Source organism: Stegodyphus dumicola, chromosome 3 (genome assembly GCF_044657685.1).
Source record: "Stegodyphus dumicola isolate Sdum_Otavi_A_Nest chromosome 3, ASM4465768v1".
In the NCBI taxonomy this organism is placed as follows: Eukaryota; Metazoa; Arthropoda; class Arachnida; order Araneae; family Eresidae; genus Stegodyphus; species Stegodyphus dumicola.
In genome coordinates this window covers 134276023-134299146 of record NC_140770.1, presented here as the reverse complement: position 1 = coordinate 134299146, position 23124 = coordinate 134276023, and the positions used below count along the sequence as shown (strand labels likewise).

The 23124-nt window shown below is 33.8% G+C and overlaps 1 protein-coding gene across 5 annotated transcripts in view; it reads left to right on the top strand.

Moving 5' to 3' along the window:
• The window catches only part of LOC118204104 (cysteine-rich secretory protein 2-like), a 134340-nt gene that overhangs the window by 85432 nt on the left and 25784 nt on the right, over positions 1-23124 (top strand). For 2 of the 5 annotated variants that reach the window (XM_085813336.1, XM_035376422.2), the window contains exons 2-3: positions 21143-21260; positions 22491-22627. In XM_085813336.1, coding sequence (XP_085669462.1) covers positions 21167-21260; positions 22491-22627 — 231 coding nt within the window. In that variant the 5' untranslated portion in view covers positions 21143-21166. Of the gene's footprint in view, positions 1-2709; positions 2731-16085; positions 16107-16175; positions 16390-21142; positions 21261-22490; positions 22628-23124 lie in introns of those variants that run through there. The other 3 variants (XM_035376425.2, XM_035376424.2, XM_035376423.2) reach the window with 3 other exon arrangements.

The window sequence follows — 23124 nt, the reverse complement described above, 5'->3', positions numbered from 1 at the left end:
TGTTTTAAATCTTATTTTATTGTCTTATTATTGTTTTCATTATTTTCGAAAAATATGCTGTACCTAAAAGGAACGTTATTTTTTAATACATTTTCCATAATCTAAATTCCGCTAAAATATCTATTTTAATATAAATCCCGTGAAGGAAATAATATGCATTCGCATGTACAAAAAGTTTTACATTTTTATTTTTGTTCGTAGCTAATTTAATTTGCTACATTTTTCTAAAAGTAGATCAGTATTGCGCGTGTAAGTTGATGTCTCAAAAAACTGAAAAACCAAGTGGTGAAAATCAATAATAATATAAAAATTTAAATGCAAAATTTAAGAAAATAACATTGCAAAAACCTGATTTTGCTCTTTCATAAAATTCTTATCTGTAGAACTTTTAATAACAATATTGAGCTTCCTTCCGTGAATTTCCACTTATATAAAACGCACGTCTCGAGTTCTTAATGTCAGCAGCAATGATAGGCCTTTAATGAATTTTATAATAAAAAATATCGGGAATTGTTGTAGGATTTTTGATATTCAGTTTTCGATTCTGTTAGGATTTGTGCAAAATTTTTTATCGTTAATTCCAACGTTTGATACTTATAATCCATTTATTCACAAAATTCTTTTAACGTGAAACGAAAATTAAAGGCCATAATTTTTTATATGTTGCAGGCTGTGCTTGTGCTAGGAATGTATCTCCAGTTATAAACTGCCTGCGTGCTTTTTTAAAAGACATATTTTCTTACAAAAAAGTTAAGGTTTCATTGCCCGAGCTAACTATCAAGTGAGTTCTGTACGTAACTAAATAATCATATCATGTTTACTCATTAAATTACTTACAAAATTATTATTATTTAAGTATTAAATTTTAAAGCTAAAAACAACTTTGGTAGAGATTTTGCAAATTTGTTGTAAGCTCAGATAATTTCAGTTCCATGTCCTATGTCATGCATTGTCCGTTGCTATTCTTTTGCTTGGATTTTGTAAAAGTCTTTAATTATTACTTCCTAATTCCTGTCGTTGTTGATGTGACTTATCTCACTTGTCTGACAGCAGCATCAGATCAAGCTCACGAAATTCATCGTGGCAAGGAGTGCAAGACTGCGTCTGTCGTTAGCATGAGCCTTGAGCGCTATACTGGTGACAGTACGCCTTTGCTCAGTTCCGCCCCCAATTTTGATGGAGAGCATCGGGGGGGAACAGGTCCGACGGTTTCCCACCCCTATTTCCCTACCAACATTCTTTCGAGAGGATTAAAGCTCGTGGCATATTATTTAGAGTGTCGCCATGCCATTGCCGTTTACAAACAACCATGCCGGGATTCTAACCCTGTCCCTTCGGTACGGCAGTCAGAGTGAATAGGTTGAGCGGCTTCTAAATCCTTCTTTCAGTATTGTTTTCTTGCTATTACACCATTCTTTCTTTAAAACACACAGTGTTTTTCTCATGTAAGATTTTTTCAAAGTTTTATGGTTGATATTGTGGCGGGATATCAAAATCTTCTTTGCACCTGATACAAATTCTTACTTTTGAAAGCTGTTAAAAAAGGGAGGGAAGTAGTGCCCTCCCTTTTTTAACAGCTCTGCCATTTTTTTGTACTCCAACACTCACTACCTCCAAAAATAAAAATGAAAGAACTCCTAATTCAGTTCGCTGTCACACACTCAAAGTAAATGTTGCAGCTTTTAATAGTATTTCAAATATCTAATCCAGTCATCTTTAAAAATTTCTTTGTTTTTAATATTCCAAGAGAGTAAATCATTATTTTGGGAACACTCTGCATATTGCATTTATATCATTGTTGCAACTTCTAAATATAATACTGAAGCAGTTCATTAATATACTAAGGAAATTTTAAAATATATCGAGGATTCACAATTAATATATTAAATTCATGAAATTTGTGAAAATATTTTGATATTTTAAAAAAAGGGGAGAAGAATACATGTGGTTGACGATTTCAAAAGATAAAATTAAATAGCTGTCTTTTAGAGGTTAAATTATTTATTTAATTAGTATCACTGAGCAATTAGAAAACATCATATTATTTTCAATATAATGATTCGAGCTACCAGAGTATGACACAAAGCTCTAAAGATCTTCAAAGTTAGCGAATGTCTTTGAAATGCAAAATTGCTTTCGATCGATTCTGGGGGGGGGAAGAAAAAGGAAAAAAAAGGTGTAATTTATAATAGTCATAATACTGCAATAAAAACCGAAATATTCCTTTTTCTGATTATCTACATTCCAAGAAAATGGACCGTTTGTTGCGAAGATAAAAGAATAAATAAGGAAGAGCTTCTAACTCTTAACATTGTAGGCGTACACACATCTTTCGACAGCCCGACATTCTAAACATATGCTCGGTGAAGAGCATTTGTTTTTCTCGGCTATAGAAAACTTAAACTGCTTTGTGTGAATCAGAACAATTAATGATATTTTAAGTGCGGTGTTCTTCAAAAGAATAATTCATTCGTTCTTGGCTATGTTTTTCATGCTACATCATCTTCACTATCTTCTCTTTATTATGAATCGAATAATGTTTTCAGATTGAAATCGAAAGCAGCTGTAAACCGCAGCTGTTCTAAATGGGTGCATTTAAATTTCGTTTGCTTTTCCTAGAAAACTTCATTCTGTTTCTTTGTATTTGAGTGTTTTGGTGCTCATAAGTTAACTATGTTGCGGCTGTACAAATATTGGAAAAATGTTGACAGAATATTTATGATTAAAAAGGTGAGTCCTCTGCCTTTACTGAAAATTCTTTTAGATGTCAAATTATTTTTAATATATATATATATAACGATGCATAATTGTAGTATTTTTACTTACACAGGATCACCGAGACTATAATCGTACTCTCTGCAAATGGTTTTGATTGAAATATGCTATAAAAGCTCTGAAAAGATGAACCAATGTTTGTAATTTTAGTTACATTCTGAACATTCTCCGACGTTAATACTTCACTTTCAATATTATGTAGACCATGTTTTCAAAATACATAAGTAAAATCGACTTAATTTCAATCCATATAAGTAATATATTCATGAGCGTTTTACTATTTGTATCAAGAAATCTCTCTTCTTTTTAATAGTTTTCAGGTAAGTTTTTTTTTTTGGGGGGGGGATGATTTTTTACATACACTATGTCCATGGACGTCGTTTACGCCGCCTTTATTTTAAAAACCGTTGGTCGTAAACATGCACGTACTTCCAACTATAAAACCATTTTAAATGGCGCATAATTATACATGTTACCGAATTTTTGAATTTAAGAAGACCGTTTTGTACAAATTACGAAATCTTAGTTTCTATATATTCCTCCGGTCACTAAACGTATATTTAGAAAAATGTTATACTCCTTATAAAAAGTAAAAGTTTCCCTCTAGTACGACAAAAATTGACCGTGATAATTAATTTCAAAATTTTCCCTTTTCTGGTATCATTTTGAATTTGCATTGAAAAGTCGGTTAATAAATTCATTAGAATAATTTGAAGTTGATTTTTTTTCCTGTTAAAGATGCCAATCAATGGTATTCGCTTCTGATGTCGTTAATTTATAACTGTCTGGTGTCTTTAATTTATAATTATTATTACATTTGGTACGAAATTTTCGTACTACAAATTTGGTACTGCAAAATACGAAGGTTGTCTCCAACATGTAACGTAAATTATGAATATTCGACATTCGAGAAGGTTTTAGATGCCTTTGGTAACTCCTGACCATCCACTTCTGATCTGTGCCAAAAAGTTTGGTTTTACTTCGGTTTTGCCATTTAGCCTATTTTAAATATTAATAAAACATTTAGTTAATCGTCTGCCAATAAACGGCAACACTGCATTTATTTTAAAGAACTGTAGAGACATTAGGTTATTCTGAAGTAGGAGGTGTGAAAAATGAGCAACGCCCTCGCCGATACTCGAACCATGAACCTCTCGAATACGCGCCGAGCGTGCTGACCGTTTCACAACGAGGGCATGTCGAAAGGAGGGAGAAAATACCTTATAGAATGATCGCTTTAAATTGTCCCCCCAGAAACAAATGACGATATTTCATTCTGTTCCTTTGAAATTTCAAAAATAATTAAGATCCTGCCAAACAAAAAAGCACCTGGGCCGGACGGGATTGATAACCAATTCATCAAGATCCTGCACAAGAACTTTCCCTATCTATTTTTCAATCTAATAAATAAATTTCTAGAAACAGGCCTCTTTCCAACAAGTTTCAAAATCGGACAGATAGTTCTTTTTAATAAAAATGGCCAGAATGCATCAAACCCAGGTTCTTATCACCCGATAATCCTTTTTCCCGCAATAGGGAAAGTACTTGAGAGAGCCCTAGCGAACCGCCTCAGGCATCACATAAGGAAGTTCAACACAGCAAGCCTGTACCAGTTCGGGGTCTCCCCGAATATGAGCGCTATACATGCAATCAATGATGTTCTAGAGCAGGTGAAAGGAAATAAAGTAAAGAATCTGCAATCGGCTGTACTGTGCCTAGATCTCCAAAAGGCCTTTGATTCCCTCTGGTGGCCCGAGGTTTTAAGCACACTGAAAGAAATGAACTGTCCAAAAAACATTTACAAAATGTTTCAAGATTATTTCACCAACAGACGCAGTGTCATTATAAGTAACAGCCGTACAATTGACAAAGTACAAGTCAGAGGCTGCCCGCAGGGGTCCTGCGTAAGTGCAGATTTTTTAGAACCTGACGTTTGACAAAGTCATAAAGCACAAATGACCCCAACAACTCAAAATGCACCGCTTTTGCGGACGATGTAGCTTTTGTTGTGAGTGGTAGCTCCAGAGATGAGTTACAAAGAAATGTAAACACCGCGTTAGAAATTTTTAACTCTCTTTGCAAAAAACAAAAACTAATAATCTCTCAAGAAAAATCATGTTCCTTAATTATCCACAAAACCTTACAAAAGATAACAAGATTTCCAAGATTCGAAATAGAAGGAATTAAAATAAAAATTGTTAACTCCTTAAAATACTTGGGTGTCATCATTGATAAAAAACTTAAATTCATAGACCATTTACACTACATTAAAAGCAAGACCTCCAAAATAGCAACCAATCTAAAGCGAATGAACGGAATAGGATGGGGGAATGAGCAGACCAATACAACACCTCATCTACCATACAGTAATCGAGAAGATTGCCCTATACGGAGCAGCCATATGGGCAGAACCAATGACAAAAAGAAAGCAAAAAAGCTTCATACAATCCAGCGACCCTTCCATCTTAACTATACAGGAAGCTACAGAACAACATCAAATGCGGAACTCTTCCAAATCGCTAACAGCACTCCACTTTTTATACGCGCTGAACAAGAATTCCATAAGACAACAGTACTACAACTACGAAAGAAGAGCCATTACAAATCATTAGAAATTTTAGCAGAGAATTACGAGACACCGGCACACCCATATGAACACCACCCAGGAAAGAAAAACAATATCACATTAAGCATGAAAAACGAAGTAAGCGAAAAGAAATTCCCCTAACTCTTTACAGACGGTTCTGGCCTAGAAGAAGACAATGTACTGTGTGCAAGACGACGTCAGTTTTATTTTTATTGTAAAAAGTGAACTTTCGTGTTTTTTTTTATGTTGTTGGGAAGACTGAGTATGTGTGAATGTAATTAAAAGTTGTCTTCATAAATTAAGAAGGCTTGTAGATTGTAGATTTAACTTCTACCGCCACAATACATGTATACCCACACAAACACTAAACACACGCACACATATATATAGTACATACAGCTCTGCCCGGCGGCATGAAGTGCTTTTTATGCCGCCTGCTAATTCTTTAGGGTTAGACAGGCTCTAACCTGATATAGAGGAATAATAGATTATCGTAGATGAAGAAGCCAAAATAACACGTGCAGCTCAACCCATGCAGAATATTTTGGTTGTTACTAATCTTCCTAATCAAGTCCACGAATTTTATCGTGGTCAAGAGGCAAGGAGTAGTGCCAGGCCATAAGTCTAGCTAGGCCTTAAACATTGGGTAAGTGTACAAGCTTCCCCAGCTGCTTCCAAGTTTTGATGGAGAACCCTCCCGGAGAACAACAGATTCTGGGTGTCTTATACTCTTCTGTCACTATCACCAGCCACTCTAGAGAACATTTGTTTTGAAAGCATTTTAAGCGCCTGTCGCAAAAATGATACATACTTGCAAACATTTCATATCTTCTTCGGGATTCGAACTCTGGTTCAAGACTATGGCACCGAGTCTTCTATCACTCTGCCTACAGGAACAGCCATCCAGAACTTATTATAACATACCGGACATTAACTAGGCCACAAGGAAGCGATCCGGGTGCTGTGAAATTTCAAACACTAAAAGAAATAGGAATTTGAAGGTAGCCAGAATTCTTTCGAAATTATGTGGTCCCCCCTTTTTTTGTCAGTTAACTATTCCAAGAATAAAGCATTCATTGAGCCTGAAATGCCATTCGGTGTCTGATATTGTTAACATAATTCATTATGGAAGTTGATATTTCTTCTTAATTTTATAAATATTCTATTTTTCTAAGGATTCCTGAAATGTCCTTTTATTACCGCCCAAACAGGGTTTTTCGTTAGAGTTCAAACGCTTTCTTACACTGATTTATTATTTATAAATGGGAAATTTCAGGGTACGTCTCATTTTTCAGCATAGTGTTTTCATTTCTTTTAAAAAGCATTTAAGAGTTTCATTGAGTCTGGTGGGAAACCACGACTGTTTTTTTTTTCCAGCGACCTATCTCAAAAACTCATAATCTAGCCTCTAAATGGAAAGTAGAACTCATTTTTCTTTCTCCGCTCTTATTGCTTGCCGTCCTTTTAATTACCACCCCAAAAATGTGATAGCTTTTAAGCGATATCATAAATTACTCAGCTTATTTTAAGAGGAAAATTAAGTGTTCCCGTTCATTGATTGTAAAAACGCTAAAAAATGCAGTTTTGTGACTAATAAAAATCGCTTTAGTTTTGCTATAGCGATTTCTTTTAAATAAATTAATATTAACTAAACTTACAATTTTTTTAATTAATGAGGAAAGATCATCAGCTGAAAAATAATTTTGAAACTTTTACTTCGTAAAGGCCAATAAATGTTTTTAAGGACATAAAAATTTTATTGAAAAGTGTATTAAAATGGTATTTTAATTTTTTATGCTTTTACTTTTTCAATATTTTTGCATGCATGGATCTATTTCCAAATTTCAATGTCTGAAACAAATATGCATGGTATTTTGAAGTAACTCGTGTTATTTATTATTCATGGACTCTCTAAAATACGGATAAGCAAAAGATATTGTGTGGTTTACAGCGCTAACGTCTCTTAAACTGACCTTTCTCTTTAGAAGATGATCTTAATTTGTGTAAACGGATAATCTGAATTTGACAGGCATTTCCACAGTGTTCTTGTATACGCCTTGATATGACAATTAACTCCTTTTATATCGGAAGATAACATTCTGAAAGTGATGCATGGAAATCACGTTTATATTTTGCGATTCTACTTCCTAACCAAGAACGTGTAAACTGTCTTTTCCGATGCTATTCATTAATTGCAGTGTCTGGAAAATTTATGATCCACCCACTATTTCAGAATAACCCTGTCTTTTCTCCCAAAACACTAACCTCACTTTTCATTTCCATGCGACATCCGTGAAAACAAACACACTTTTCATTTGTTTGTACATTGCAGCTGTAAAGATTAAGAAAATGCCCCCGGCGACCAAGTAAATAATAATAATAAAAAAGAATTAACGTTAATGAGTGCTCAGTTCTGTATAATAAATGAATGCTGAAACGAAATATTCCCAAGGTCTTTAACCTCGTGCATCGGTTTCGAGAAATGAAGAGGAGGAGAGGGGGTGACAGAAAGAAAGAAAAAAGTTTAAGCAGTGTGTAGAGCAGTTTCAACTCCCCCCTTCTTGCCTTCAACTTCTCGGAGATGCTAAAAAGCTGACATTGAAATTAATTAACTGTCAAAGAATGAATGAATTTAAGCTTTGATTATAGTAAACTTAATGATGAATAATTAACAATGATAACGTAAGTCTTCCATAATTTTGAAGCCACAAGCAAACCAGCTCTTTTTAAATAAAGATAGTTAATAACTTCATGATCATTTTCCAAAAATTTTGTCATTCGCTTTGAACACGAAGACAGTATTTATTAAGAATGGAATTTAGGATAGGGCAGTTAGTTGTAAGCTTGTTGGCGATTCTTAGAAAAGTATAATTGGTAAGAAATTGCCAAGGAAAATGGCTCAGTGATCTAATGAGGAAGGTTTTGGCTGCAGAATATGGTGCTATCTTCATTTGTATTTCTACTTATGATAAATTTGTTCTGATATTATAAATACGAATAATAATGTTGTGAAAATATACTTCATTGATGCTGCGTTGGAGAGAGTATGCCTTTTTTTAAATCGAAAGCCTAAAATGCAGGTCCCGTCTAATATCTTTCGAATATTTTTAAGGGAGCACAATATTTAGACTCAGCATATTGCGCTTTATTGTTCTTAATGAAAGTTATTTGTAACATGATAATCGATTACAGTATCGTTTATTTTGAAGTTTTAGTTCTCAAAAAGCTCTAACTTATTGCACAGCTTGTACAAGACAATCAATATAAAATCAAGAGGAATTTTGTGGGCTTGGGCTAACTACATCAGACAAGTGAGCATAAGCAACAACAACAACGGCAATATACAGTTAAATTTATTCTTGATGGTTCTTTGCTATTTCCCGCCCGGCTTGGTTTTCGCTTCGCCTTTTTCTCTTTTTACACTTCCCTAAATGTAAATGTATTTTCATTTTATCACATTTTCTTTAGTTTATTAAGGCCGAGGCATTCGGTAAGTTATAAGATTATTAATCCTTTCTTTTATTTAATCTCAGACTAACGGCTGAGCGGTAAAGTCGCTGAATATTGGTAGTTCGGTTCGAGGTTCGAATCCCGCAAACGGGCTGGCTGCATGGGCGTTTTCGTGGTTTTCCACATGTGTAACGTGTATACCAGCCAGTTTTCCTTAGAAAGTCCACCACGAAGGCATCCTTTTCCTTAGGCAGATAACCCTCGAGACTTTGCCGTAATTACATAAACCAAACTATTTAATCTCGAGGCTCATCGGATATATCATTAATGCACATAACTTATTCACCTGAGTAAAACTTCCAATGGAGAATAAAGTGTAGCAATTAATAAATGAATGCTTCTTACTCTGATGAAAATTTATTCATGACCAGAACCTCATTTGACACCACGCAATCCCATGCAAGCGACGTAGAATTTTCTGTCACGGATAAAACAGAAAATTTTCAAATTTTCTTCAAATTCTTCAAATTTTTTTCATTTCAAGAAATCCAAGACGTACTTAAAATAACCGGAAACAATTAAGATACGGAACAGGCACAACTGACACAATGACAAGTGTAGTTTTCTTGTTCGTTTCCTATTAGATTCCGCTGAGATAATCATGACCGTTTAAAAGTCTGTAAACAACCCAAAGTGGATGTCAGAAAATCTCTAGAAGCAGAGACCGTCCGTAAGCACGAGGACTACATTTTCAGTTTCGTCTTCTCTTTCTACTCGGTGGTAGAGAATTTGAGTGTCAAGAGATTTAGATAATTTTATTACATTTCTGATTGATTTTGCTTCCCAGTTATGTTAGTTTATCGGGCTTTCCTTTGTCATATATTTATAATAGCTGGATATGTGACTAATATCAGAAAAAATTAATTACTCACCTTTGTATTATGTACATATACTGATGTAATTGTGTACACAATGTATGTATACAATTAATAGTTGTTGTTTTTTCATTTCTTTTGGTCATTAGCTTTGATTTTAACAACACAAAAAAAGTGTAGAATGATTTTAACGAGTCCAACTAATGTGATTTAATAAGAATAATAATCATAAAAATCTAAAAGGTTTCAGATTTTAACGGTCGCCCAAAACGGTTTGTTAAGGTTCTTTACGCTCTCGCTGCGGTCGCAGTCCACAAGTCTGCTGTTGCACTTACACCTGCTAGCCCTTTTTTTTTTTTTTTTGTCTTTTTAGCTTTATTATGAGAATCATTTCCTTCGCTGATATGCCATATACAATTCAACAGCTAAATTAATTTTTAAAAGCAGCGTGTGTTTAGAATTCCCGATAAAGTGTTACGTGTTGGCATACATATTTCTCAGTATTTCTGAGTTTATCATATCATTGTACAGTTTTTTTTAGTAAGATGGCTTGCAAAACATTTTTTTATCTTTGCATTATTAACGTTTCATATTTAGTAATTAAAAATGTTCTTCGCACTTAAGCCACATAAATTGCAGCTGAGTTATAAATTCACAAAATATTTAAAAACATCATATCTTTAGAATTTACGATATACACTCCCGCGCGCTGGAGGTAACAATGTTTTATTCCATACAGTACTGGTACCACTGGCTTTCAGATCGTTGAGTTTGTTAAAAACTCATTAAAGTTTTACAAATTATGAAATATAAAATCCGAAATTCAAAATTCGTTTTTCCAGGTGCACATGTTCGGGTGGAGGACTACGTTATTCAAAATTTGATGGTCCTAGGTACCGTCATTTCTACACAGTGCGAGAAACATACATATATTCATGCAGATTTTTCATTCTTTCATTTCTTCAAAAGTAATACAGGGCAATAATATTTCGGGAACAATCTGAAGAGCGATTCAGACATATAAAGTAATACGCCGCCAAATCCCATTTCGAGACTAATTGCCCATTTGGACTAACGCCTTTTTGGATTAAAAGCTAATATTCTTGCGGTAATTTGTATCTGTGGGAGGATAAAGTATACGCAAAAACATTAACTGGTAAGAATTACCACTTACGTATCATCTACGGAATATGATTGTCAAAGTAATAACGCAGAATAAGAGGAGGTGTTAGAAAAAGTTTTATTAGAAGTAAATACGCGTTTGATTTTCTGAGAGCAATAAAAAGAGCACAAATGGACCCTTCCTACCATAACAAAAATCATTTCCAAGCTATTTTTTAAAATTCTGTTGAAATTTTTTTTAGCCCAAAAGGGCAATTTGCCCAGAAGGACTATTAATTTCGTTCTGGCATTTTGCGTTGATTCACTACAAGTGTTGTTTCACTTTTCAGATCATTGCCACCGAATACTATCGTCCTGTATTATATTTGAAGAAGTTAAATAATGAAGAATCTGCATAAATGTATGCGTATTTCTCGCATTATGATAAAACAACGGTACTAGAGCCATTCAATTTTGAATAACGTAATCCTCCTGAGAATATGGGCATATGGAATCCCAATTTTGAAATTAGGAATTTGTTTTATTATTGATTTCATATTTTGTAAAGCTTTAACGAATTTTTGATTAACAAACTCAAGGATTTCAAAGCGAGCAATGGCAACGTTGTAGAAAAAAACATTTTTATCTTCAGCGCGGAGACTGTGTATCGGAAATTCTAAAGATAGGCTCATTTTAAAATTATTTTGCTATATTGCTCTTGAACTGAATGTTATGGTTTAAGTGCGAAGAACATTATATTTAATAAAGAAAGATAACACACAAAATGTTAAAAAAACGCCGCTTTGAACGTAATTTAAGATCTGAAACCTTTCAGTTTTTTTTAAAGTGTACTTTCTTAATCAGGTAAATAAATCATAAATATTCTGTACTTTAAGTTTAAATATACCGTTTCGTGCATTAATTATTAACTCAGTATTATTCAGTATTTGGTATGAACAATTAGTCCATTCATATAAATATTTATTTTAGAATTGAGGGTTTAACAGTTGAGTCTTGAATAACGCTAGGCTTTCGCCAGACTAAGAAAACACTAATCGATGACATAAACAATTAGTGAATAAAATTATACTGTAATTTATCGAAACTCTATGTAATATTCCTAGACTGCCAGACTAATTCTAGCTACGTCCGTTACTTAGAATCTAATTACACAAAGTGACTGGGTGAATGAGTGTAAAAACAGCTGCAGTTTCGGATTGAAGTAGCAAAAACTAAAATGTTTAACAGAAACTTAACATCTGCGTCTTGCTGCGTCAGAAATCAGAAGTAGTAGTTAAATTATGTGTGAAGCAAATATTAAATTAAAGACTAAAAAAGAGCTCCTATGGTAGCGCGATTTCTAACGTAAATACAAATGGAAATTATAAAACTTCTATTGTCTAACAGTAGTTCATACTATTGGTTTCTACTGACTTTTATTGGTTTTCCTTCCTGTAATAATATGCATAGAACTTCAGTGCCAGTAGAAAATTTTGACCTGTACTTGTTAATCGCGCTGATACCAGTAAAATCGAAATAGATATCAGTTGTTATATGAATTTATGCAGTCTTTTACAACAGCTCTGTTGATTTCGTGTACTGACTTTTATGGGTATTTGGCCTAGCAATACCAGAACAATTATATTGGTTTACTCTACGCGTTTTTGCTAGGATTTAGCCTACGGGTACCTGTACAGATCGATGGATTTTTTTGCCGACTATTTACGGGGATTTGGCTTACGGATACCCGTACAGTTACTCGTTTGTAAGTTTTAAATATATAATACACCTAATTCAGTTTTTATACGAAAGTAGTTTTCGATGTGCATTCAAAATAAATATTATTTCATTCTCTTTTAACTCGTGTGATTTTAATTTAACACGGGAAAGCCAAGACAAGTTCTAAGTCCCACCTGTTCTAAAAGAAACAATTTTTATTTAAGCACAAATAAAAATTGTTTTTCTTATTATTTCTTAGAATATATCACTTGTGTGTATGTACTCCTATATCGTGGGTATAGTACTATATGCAAGCACGTAAATATACTACGAAAAACTGAACACCAGGACTTAGATTATCTATTTATCCCTGCGGAACACCCCAAGAGGTTTTCGACGAATCAAATGATAAAAGACTAACAGTGATACGCGGATGAAATCCTCAATTATGTTTGTTATCAATTAAGTTATATTATCGTAATTTAATTAAAACCAGCAACTTTGAATACATGTCGAAAAGCTGTTTGGCCGCAATGTATAGATCCCATCATTCTAATACGACCGGGTTTCCCAGCATCATTTCAATGGTATGCACAGTTGGTGGAGAAGAATTCAGCAATCTATTTTTTGAAGATATCAATGAATTGTTAATCTTTAAAACCCTAAACGAAGATTAAACATTGGAGATTTCTTGACCCTAATGAGGAAAGCGTTGGAGGATATGAGTAACTTCAAAGAGAATTGGAGTTACTGATAGCCTCTTACTGAGAATTATATCTAAACCAGAGTTTCTTAAGCTGTGGATCGCGGGACCCGCAGCAGGGTTCGGCCAAAAATTTTAGCAGTTTTGATATTTATTTAACTTATAATAATTTTACAATTACCAAATATTTTTACACAATGTATTTGAAAATAGATAAAGATAAGACAATACAGACAAAGAAGAAAACGAAAACGTTTCGACGCATTCTTTTTATAATATAAACGTTCATTTTCCTTGCTTTGCACCTGACGCTGTCATTTCGTCTGTTACTTATTTAAAATTTTCACTTTGTTCTATATCTTAAAATTAGAAATTAAAGTTAATGACCTAAAACCGCAATAGTATATTACAGTACAAGTGAAAAAACTGATAGTTTCACTCACGCGTGTGTCGGATTTGCGCAATACTTATAGGGTCCCACAAAATTTTTATTATTATTAAAGTATTATAAAGTCCTGGGAGCTGTGAAAAAAATCTCAGTGATAAAAAGGGGTCGCGACTGAAAAACGTTTAAGAAACCCTGGCCTAAACAAAACACGAACAAACGATTATTGACTGAATTCTTTCGTAAAACCGGTGAGATATCTGCACTCGAGCAGACTCGTGCTGATTTTGTTCGTAAGATTATAGGGAGAATTTCAGTAATGGAGGAAGAAGATGATGTTCACAACATTCTTAGTGACAACAATGGTATTCTTTTCGTACGTAAACGTATGTATCGTTTGTCATCAAAAAGGGGAAAGGGAATAAAATCTTGTTACGTACAAAACAGTTTTTTTTTTTTTTTTTTGTTGCTGTTCGTGGAGAATTTTTTTCATTTCAAATGCTAATTTATTTTAATATACATTTTCATTAGTACTATTGCATTAGTATTTTGTTGATATAAAACAACGAACATTTTTAGTTATGTTTTTTAATTATTTTTGCTGATTTTTTATTCGGAATCAGCGTTCTTTTGTGCCATAGATACAACGTCTGTTTTACACGAATATTTTACATGCATTCTTCAGGACGAAGTTTTATCACGTAAAACTGGAATTAGGTGTATTACCAGAATCAGGTGTACTATAGCGTAAAAACAGAATTAGGTACTCGAAATTCGAGTATATTCGAGGTTCGAGTATTTTCCGCATTATATATGTACGTATATGTAATATAACTGCTCTATTATTGTAATAGGACTGCGTCATTATTGCTGTTGGTGAAAGAACGTTGCAACGGATTAACGATGATTCACTGCATTATAACTGCGCAGTTAACAAGATGACACTCGATATCATTGTGGGTGCGTTATGCCTCCCACCCCCACCCCCAATTCTGTGCAGCTTACATGTTAAACAATGGACGAAGTTAGAAAAGTGAACCCTGCATGGCTAGCGGCAGCGAAAAGAAGCAAAGTGTCTTGCCAGGAGGAAAGCTTAAGCGGAAAAGGGTCGCATCAATTCAGAGAAAGAAGGGAGGGAGTCAATAAGTTTCAGTTCGAGTTAAAAACGTTTTGGTTTACAATTTGGTGATTGGTCAAGAGGTATCTGCATTAAGCGTTAAGTAGTATCGCATGATTAATTTGATTGATGCAGTTTAGACTTATAGCGCTATTTTTAAGATAGAGAGATGAAGTCCCCAAATTAAATAGCCAATTAAAATTAGAAGCTTGCTTTCATATTTTTTATCTTACACATTCCCCCCTTCAGAGAGAAAAAGGTGGAGTGATAGAGAAGCCTTTTTGAGAGAAAAAGCATTAGCAAATGAAGAGAAATAATTTGAAAAGTACAAATCCTGAAAAGTACAAAATAATTATTTACATAATTGCAAAATATAAACTTTGATAATATTTTAGCCATGCAGGGTTCACTTTTAGTGTCCATTAAAAATTTTTAATCCAAAAATCTTCGTGTTTTAGAGTCCAATTTGTAAAAAGTTCTTCCTTCTGGATTATTCACATCACAATATTTCAGGGAAGGATTTCTATAAATGTTTGCACTCAATATCACAATTATAAAAATTTTACATACCCATTACGAATAATCACAATGACGCAGTTTAGACTTACAGTGCTATTTTTAAGACAGAGAGATTGTAGACACATTAGGTTATTTCGATGCTGGAGAAGTGATGAATGAGCCGGGAATCGAACCATGGACCTCTGGATACGCGCCCAGCGTGCTGACCACTACACTACCAAGGCATACTACGAAGCGGGAGAAATACGGTACAAAATGAAGTCTCGAAATTAAATAAAAAATAAAACATGCGATAGCCAATTAAAATTAGAAGGTTGCTTTCATATTTTTTGTCTTACACACACACACACACACACACATATATATATATATATATATAAATGTATATAAAATTCCGTATCAAAGTGCAGCCACGTTATTCAAATTAACCTTATACGGAACTTATTTATTTGTGTTTGAGAAGGAAGGAAAAAGTAAAAAGAAACTACTATACTGAGAAGCATAAAGCGAATTAAATTTTTTTTTTTTTTTTTTGGTCTCATTCCTTCCGTCAAGAGAAGCAGTTATAATGTGTTTTAAAAAGTAATTGGAGCAAGGTAAATCATAAAGCCAACCATAAATTAGAACCATAAACCTTAAAAAAAACCCTCAGAACTTATATATGACGTCACAAAAGGTTTTGGTGTTTGTTTTCTTCTGTTTACAACTAAAGATCTGAAGCTGCGTAAATATGAGAGGATGGAGACAGGGTGCAAAACGAGACTTCCGGCTTTTTTACTTGACGTCGTCCAGTTCAGATGATAGATGCCACTAACTGCTTTTGAAGGTCGGATCCCCATGCGAGTTTTGTCAGCGAAATAAAAAACAGCTAACAAGTAATTCGATTTTTTCCGCTTGCATTCCAGTTAAATCTCTTATTGGGAGGTGGGGGAGAGGCACGAAGTGTCTATGAAAACATTTCATGTTAATCATTTGTTCGAGGGCTTGCTAGGACGAGGAAGTGTAGATCGAGTTTTGAACAGCGTGGTTTGTTATCAATACTAATATTTTTTGAAAATTTAGAATATTTTGTTTAAATTTAGAATATTTTTTTGAAAATTTAGAATATAAAAAGTCGTGGACATATATAAGACGCATAAGAAATTGAGAAAATTTTGGGTAAGTAACTAATCCGTGAAATTTGTACTGATACTGCTATATTATTTGCTTTTACGAAAGAAATTACTATTATATCTATTACAAAATTAAATACAGTAAATGTAAATAAATCTATTACAAATTCTATTAATATATCTGTGAAAAAATTTTTCTAGTGTTAGTAATCCGTTTAGCATAGTTTGTAATTATATATTAAATTGGTAGATATATATATTAGAGAAAATGATACCGATAGATAAGTATCTTATGATACTAAAAATGAGTTTAGCTTCCTTGCGGCTTTGTTCGTTATTTTTTTTTCTAACTTACTAGAATTAAGATGACAGCGTATGACACATCGGGTATACAAAATATGTTACTCACTGTTATGTTATTGGTAAGCTGTTCATACAGAACAATTACACTGTGAGGACATCCTGCCAGGATATTTGGAAAAATTCGGATATATTTTTTATCCAAACAATAAAATTTTGCAGTGAAGGTTGCATCGGGTGCGCGAATATTTTCTCTTTCGTTGGCGGGAAATAAATATTAGCTATGAAACAAGTGAGGGATTTTTTCCCCGATGCATATTTCTTAAGACATTTTCAGTCAAAGCTATTCTAGGGCCCCTTCGCAGCGGGTGAGCGATTACAGCCGTTGAATATTGGTAGTTCTGTTTGGGATTCGAGTTGAACCGAACGGGGCTGGCTGCGTAGGCATTTTTGTGGTTTTCTCCATTTGTAACGTGAAAACGAGCCAGTTTCCCTTAGAAAGACCTCCACGGGGCTATCCCTCCATTTCCTTACTGCAGTGCCCAGTGACGGAGTATATAATAATAAAAAAAGCTATACCAGATTCGCAGAAAACTTGTCTTTTTGGATATGGTTTACATAAATGTTCATTGGAAAGCAAGTAATGATTTTCTTTACATGCAAGTTGCTTAAGTTATGAAGCTTTGTGTGGTGCGCCTGCAGAAAATGTGTTTTTTTTTCTTCTGTGTGCTAAGTAAGTTCTCACAGTAACACAAGAAAGATGCTTTTTCTTACATATATACTGCTCAAGTGATAAAAGCTTATGGTGAATTTTATAGCATAGAAAATTTGTCTTTCGCTTTGGATGAAATAATTATTTTCTGTGTAAAAAAAGTAAGGTACTTATTGTTTTATGTGCACACTGCTTAAAATAAAATTTTGTGGTGGTTATACAGGTTACTGGTTTGCACATAAAATTCGTCTTGCAACAAAATTGAAAACCTTTGCGACAAATGCTGTGCTAGGTGTGTAGAGTCATTAGGTTAATTGGAAGCAGAAAAGATAAAAAAATATGCAACCGCCTTCGCCGGGAATCGAACCACGGACCTCTGGAATGCCGACTCAGTATGCTGACCACTGCACAACGAAGGAACGCTAGTGAAGTGGGAGAAATACCTTATAGGTGTATTGAAAATTTAGTTTAATAAATATTCACAGCAAAGCATTTTTAAACGCATATTGCCCAAGTTACAAACCTTTGTGACGTAAGCTGTACTGGATTACAGAAAGTTTGTCTTAAATTACGGTCCAAATAAGTACTGACTGTAAAACAAATAAGGTTTTTTTTATTATTCTTTTTTATTTATGCATGTAGTCCAAGTCATAAAATTTTGTAGTGAAGGCTGTACCGGGAGCACAAAAGATGTCTTTTTTTATGGGTCAAATAAGTATTCACAAAAAAACATGTATAGGACTTTGCAAGTAAAGGCATATTGCTTAATTCATAATATTTTGTGATGAAGGCTGTACGGGGTGCACAGTATATTCGCTCATAGTTTCTCGTACATATCGTCTAAATATCATCGAAACAGCATTTATTTTCACATTAATCACTTAACCGTTTCTCTCGAAACAGACTCATACGTTTGAAAAGTGTCTTCAAGCGTCAGTAATGGCACACATTCGTCGGAGATAAATGTGGCCTGGATCGTTACTCCCCAAGCGACACTCTTCGCTTCGTGTTTTCCAATCCCCCAGAATGTAGCGAAAATTAAAAGAGGTGTTTGACAGCGTAATTGGTGTCACGCTTTTTCCATATGGGGGTTGTGTCAGAATCACATAAAAGAAAGCTCACTTCAAAAGATGATAAACAGAAATACACTTCCGCACCCTTTCAGCTGTTGAAAATGAAACCTCTGCTGGAATAGAACAAGTCTGTTGTGCAATAGAACAACTGCTGATTTGAAGATGGGCCATTAGGAGATCGTCTTTGTTAATTTTCAGATAAGAGACTAGAAAAGATAAAAGAACCTGGATATGGAGATAATATTAAAAATCCTTGAGCATGACAAGTAGACAGTTTTCTAAATAAGTCTTGACAGCTGGTGAAAGGGGAAAAGAAACATTTCTAAGGTCAATTTTAGACGCAAAATGTTTATCTTTGAAGAAGAAAAAAGGGAAAATAGGGAGCAAATATTAGACTTCTGGTAGGACGGCAAAGTGGTTAAACAACGAAATGGTATTCCATTTGTGACGTTCTGACTGTTCAGAATATTACGGGGAAGAAATAATGAATCATGGTAAAATACTTAACGGACATAATTAAAAAATTTAGAATAATAAAATTCATTCCCAAATTAATTGTTTCTGTTACTTTTAATATTTTTTTATATAATTTCAATATGTGAAACACCATGCATATTAAAGTCTACATTTTTATGGAAATTTTACACCGCACGCTTGATTATGTTACTTTAAAATAGAAACTTCAGGGTCATAATGATCATCCATGATATTTAGCACTTGTTTTGAAGGCTAAGCCTTAGCTTTTCTATCCTTTAAAAACGTGAAGAATACGTTGCATCTAAAGAAGAAGATTTTTTATCTCTGCTTTCTTTTTTCTATGCTATTTTCTATGACTAGGTTTTTCTCCCCTTGCATTGTTTTTTCCTTCTGCTGCGATGTTTTCGGAGAACAACACCAAATGCTAGCAATGCGGTATACAATGATGAAAAGTGAATTTCTGAAAAACCTTTTCACAAATATTTTTGATATATATCTGAACAGTATATGGAAAAGCTTCATTTACATTACTTTCGCATAAAATCACAAGATATGTCTTAATTCACCATCCATTTCCCCGTTCTAAACATTAAATACCATGTATGCATTTTCAAACTGCTTATGCTAATTCGAATAATTCTAGTTAGGTGTCACATTTCTGAAAAAGAGAGATTTTCGCGAATCCCTTTGTGTTGTAAAATTACCGCTTATAGCTATGGCATATTTTCCATTGGCCTTTCTAGTTACTCTTTTGTGTCTGCATTAGTTTAATAACTTTCCTATTTCTGTCTCTGATGTTGTTCTTTTCAATAACTCTTAGAAATTAAATATAAAATCCACACTAAGAGATCTTTTTAGTCTACTTCTAAATGCAGTGTACTTTTAGGAAAAAATGTCAGTATAAGCCAGAGTTTGGTTAATTTAGTTTTCATATTAGGATGCGTCTCATCCATATTAACATATAATTTATTGTTGAATCTATTATTTGTCTTAACTATGTAATAAACGATAAACTTATAGAAATAAATGTCCGCTGTATGTTTTTTATTTCGTATGGTTTTGAAAAAAAAAATTTGAGCTATATAAATGTACAAAACTGTTTTTATGCATGTTTTCTATCTGGAATAGATATTGCTTTTTATTTTAGCCAAGTTTTCAGTCATCCGACGTGACATTAGTAGAATAATATATAATACTTTAAGGTAAAACTGCCACCCAGCCGATATAGTGATTTGTGATGCTAACTATGAGGCCAGGTTCGAATGCCGGAGAAAGAATGAATGTTTGTAAGGGAATACTGTCTGTGTGGCAAGGGGACACTCAAAATACTCGACAAACCAGAAGTCCTATCGAGAGGTTGGTGGAGGGGGAAGCGTAGAAGATACTAGCCCCCTTCCAGGGCGTTCTCATTCAAAATTGAGGTTGGGGTTGCGGAACAGCGCAGTTAGAGTAGCAGGACTATACCTGTACGACCAGTGATGAAATTGCAGTTTTCCGCCTACTTCTACTCGTACCTGATTTTTTGCATCTCAACTGCAATAGCTATTTATAAAAGTTTTATACATGAATTACTTCATTCTATATTCCTACAGAAATCTTTTTTTTTCCAAATATTCTTAGAATGCTTGTGTGGATTCATACAATTTATCTAACACTTAATTTTATTTTAAACCAGCTTTCCTTTTGTTCTGGTTTTCAACCTGTGATTTCTTGCCAGAATTAATGAATTAACGCCGTGTATCCAAATGAGGTAGAAAGTAGAATTTAAAGGTAGGTTTTGGAAGGTGATTTTAGAGCATGTTATGCCTACCTGAAGGTTGTTATCTTCCGTTTACTAGTGATTAGATTTCTGTGGCGTTGAACGCTTCTAACGCTTGTTTACGCCGAATTTTATGAATCAGAGCTTGCCTGCGCTATGAACTTATGTAAGTAACCTATGAAATGCCGTCAGGCTAATTTTATTCTGTTTTGATTTTACGTTACTTGTTACCTTTTGAATTAAGCCAAACGTGTTGGCTTTTGTAAGCACGACTCAGTGCCATCTGTGAAATTTATATTGAGTTAATAAAGGGTTAAAAGTTAAATAACTTAAGTATAATTCCTCACACAGTCTTCCAGAAACTCTTTAGTTTATATTTGCAATGAATACGAGACGCTATACGCTGATATATTTTTTCGAAGTTTTATTACAGTAATAATTTTGCCGAAATTTTGAAAATTATATTTTTATTTTCCAGGGGTGAAATTCATATTCAAGACTGATGAATATTGATTTTGTTAATTTTCTTTACTTCGCAAATGTTCTTGCGATTTTGCTTGTATCAGATTTATTTCATGTGGAAGCAAAATTACCAAGTGAGTAATCTAATTTTACAAAGATTTGCTTTTCAAAAATTACGTAATATTTTTATCTTTCACATATTCAAATTTTTTGCACTATTTCTCTATCGTATTGCCAGAAAGAAGTCTTCTGTTGATATTAACTTGATTTGTCTACTATAATTAGTAGTTTTTGATAAATAATGTTTTTTAAATCTATATCTTTATTTTAACTGTATTTTGTTCTTAAGTACTTTTGTTGTTGTACAGTTAATCTGTTAAATGAGGACCTTTTAATTTAGCAGGCGAGAAATTTCAAAGTAAGACAATTTTTAGATTATCCTTAATATCTGTCAATATATTGTTAGTAGAAAGGCCGTATTTCTTAATTTGGTACTTTTCCGTTTTGCCGGCGCAGGCGATAAAGCCGCCAATAATGGTACAACTGATGCCAAAAGGAATATCCCCGCGGGTAACCTTTTATGCCTCATTTTCAAAACAAGTGGCAGCCATTTCTTATCAGATTAATTGTTCCTTTCAATACTGGCATATAATTACATAGAAGTTTTACCGGATAGTACAATTTTATGCGCTAAGGCCATTCGCGGTAATTTAGTCGATTAGAATGCAATCACACCGCTCACCCGAAGGCGAAAATATAGAAAAGGCAATGTCAACAGTTAAATTCATCAATTCTAATGAGAATACACTAGCGAAGTAGAGCACTGCGGTTTTACATAATTTCTGAGTAAGCTATTCGTACGAATTGAAATAATTCTTGCATTTAAACTTGTATTCCAAATTAAGATTTAACTTAGAATTAATGTAGATAATTACTGAGGTAATTAGATTTTCATAGCGTGGTTTACGTGAGATGAGATCACTTGGGGTCACGTGATATGAACCGGAGAATCAGCTTGTTGAACCCTGAAAGCATAATAAATTCTTAAATAATGTCTTTGTACAAATTTATTGTCTTTATTCATTGGATTTTTTCAAAACGTTAAACGATATTAAAATGTATATGCCTTTAAACTAAGGATTCTTAGAACTAACATTTGTTCCCATTTTTTATGTGTATACTGTATTTTGTCGCCAATAAAGACTGCTTGGCGAGATTTGCGCCGGCGAAACGGAAAAGTACCCTTAATTTTAATTCAGTAGGTGTTATATATGAAAATTTGAAAAAGAATGCTTTTATATTTTAAGTACAACCACTGTTGCATGAACGAAGGATGAGATATACTGTATTTTTTCCCCGTATAGAACCAAAGCTCTACGGAAAAGCTATTCCAGCTCGAGATCTAGACACAAGATATGGAAATACACAAAAGAAAATCGTTCTCATTCATAACTTCTACAGAGCCAAAGTTGAACCACCGGCAAGCAACATGTTGGAAATGGTAAATGTGTACTCGATTTTATGAACCTTTTATATGCGCTATAGAATTCAAGCGTTTTACTGTCATTGACAGAAAGTATGAGATTAAACACCTGTTATTTTTAGTCTGCAAATTAAATTTTAATAGAAGTTTAACTACGAATAATGAAGTCATTATTTATGTATCAATAATGCCTTCATTATTCGTAGCATACTGCATTTCAGCACAGATTTGGCAACTTCTTTACACACATCGAGTTTGTAGTTTAACACTTTCGCTACCATCGGGGCATATATGCCCCGCAAGATGACTCTATGAGATAACTTTCAGATGACCCTATGGGATAAATATGCATTGTATTAATTTGAATGCATGTCCAACTGCTATGTCTTGGTAAAACTGGTAATTTAGTGTAATTTCCTCCCAATAGATGGCAGCAGAGTCCTTTCCCCGGGCAATCTGCCAAAGCGCGGTATTTGTTTTTCTCTTCAGCAATCATTTGTTCGTATTGTGAAATA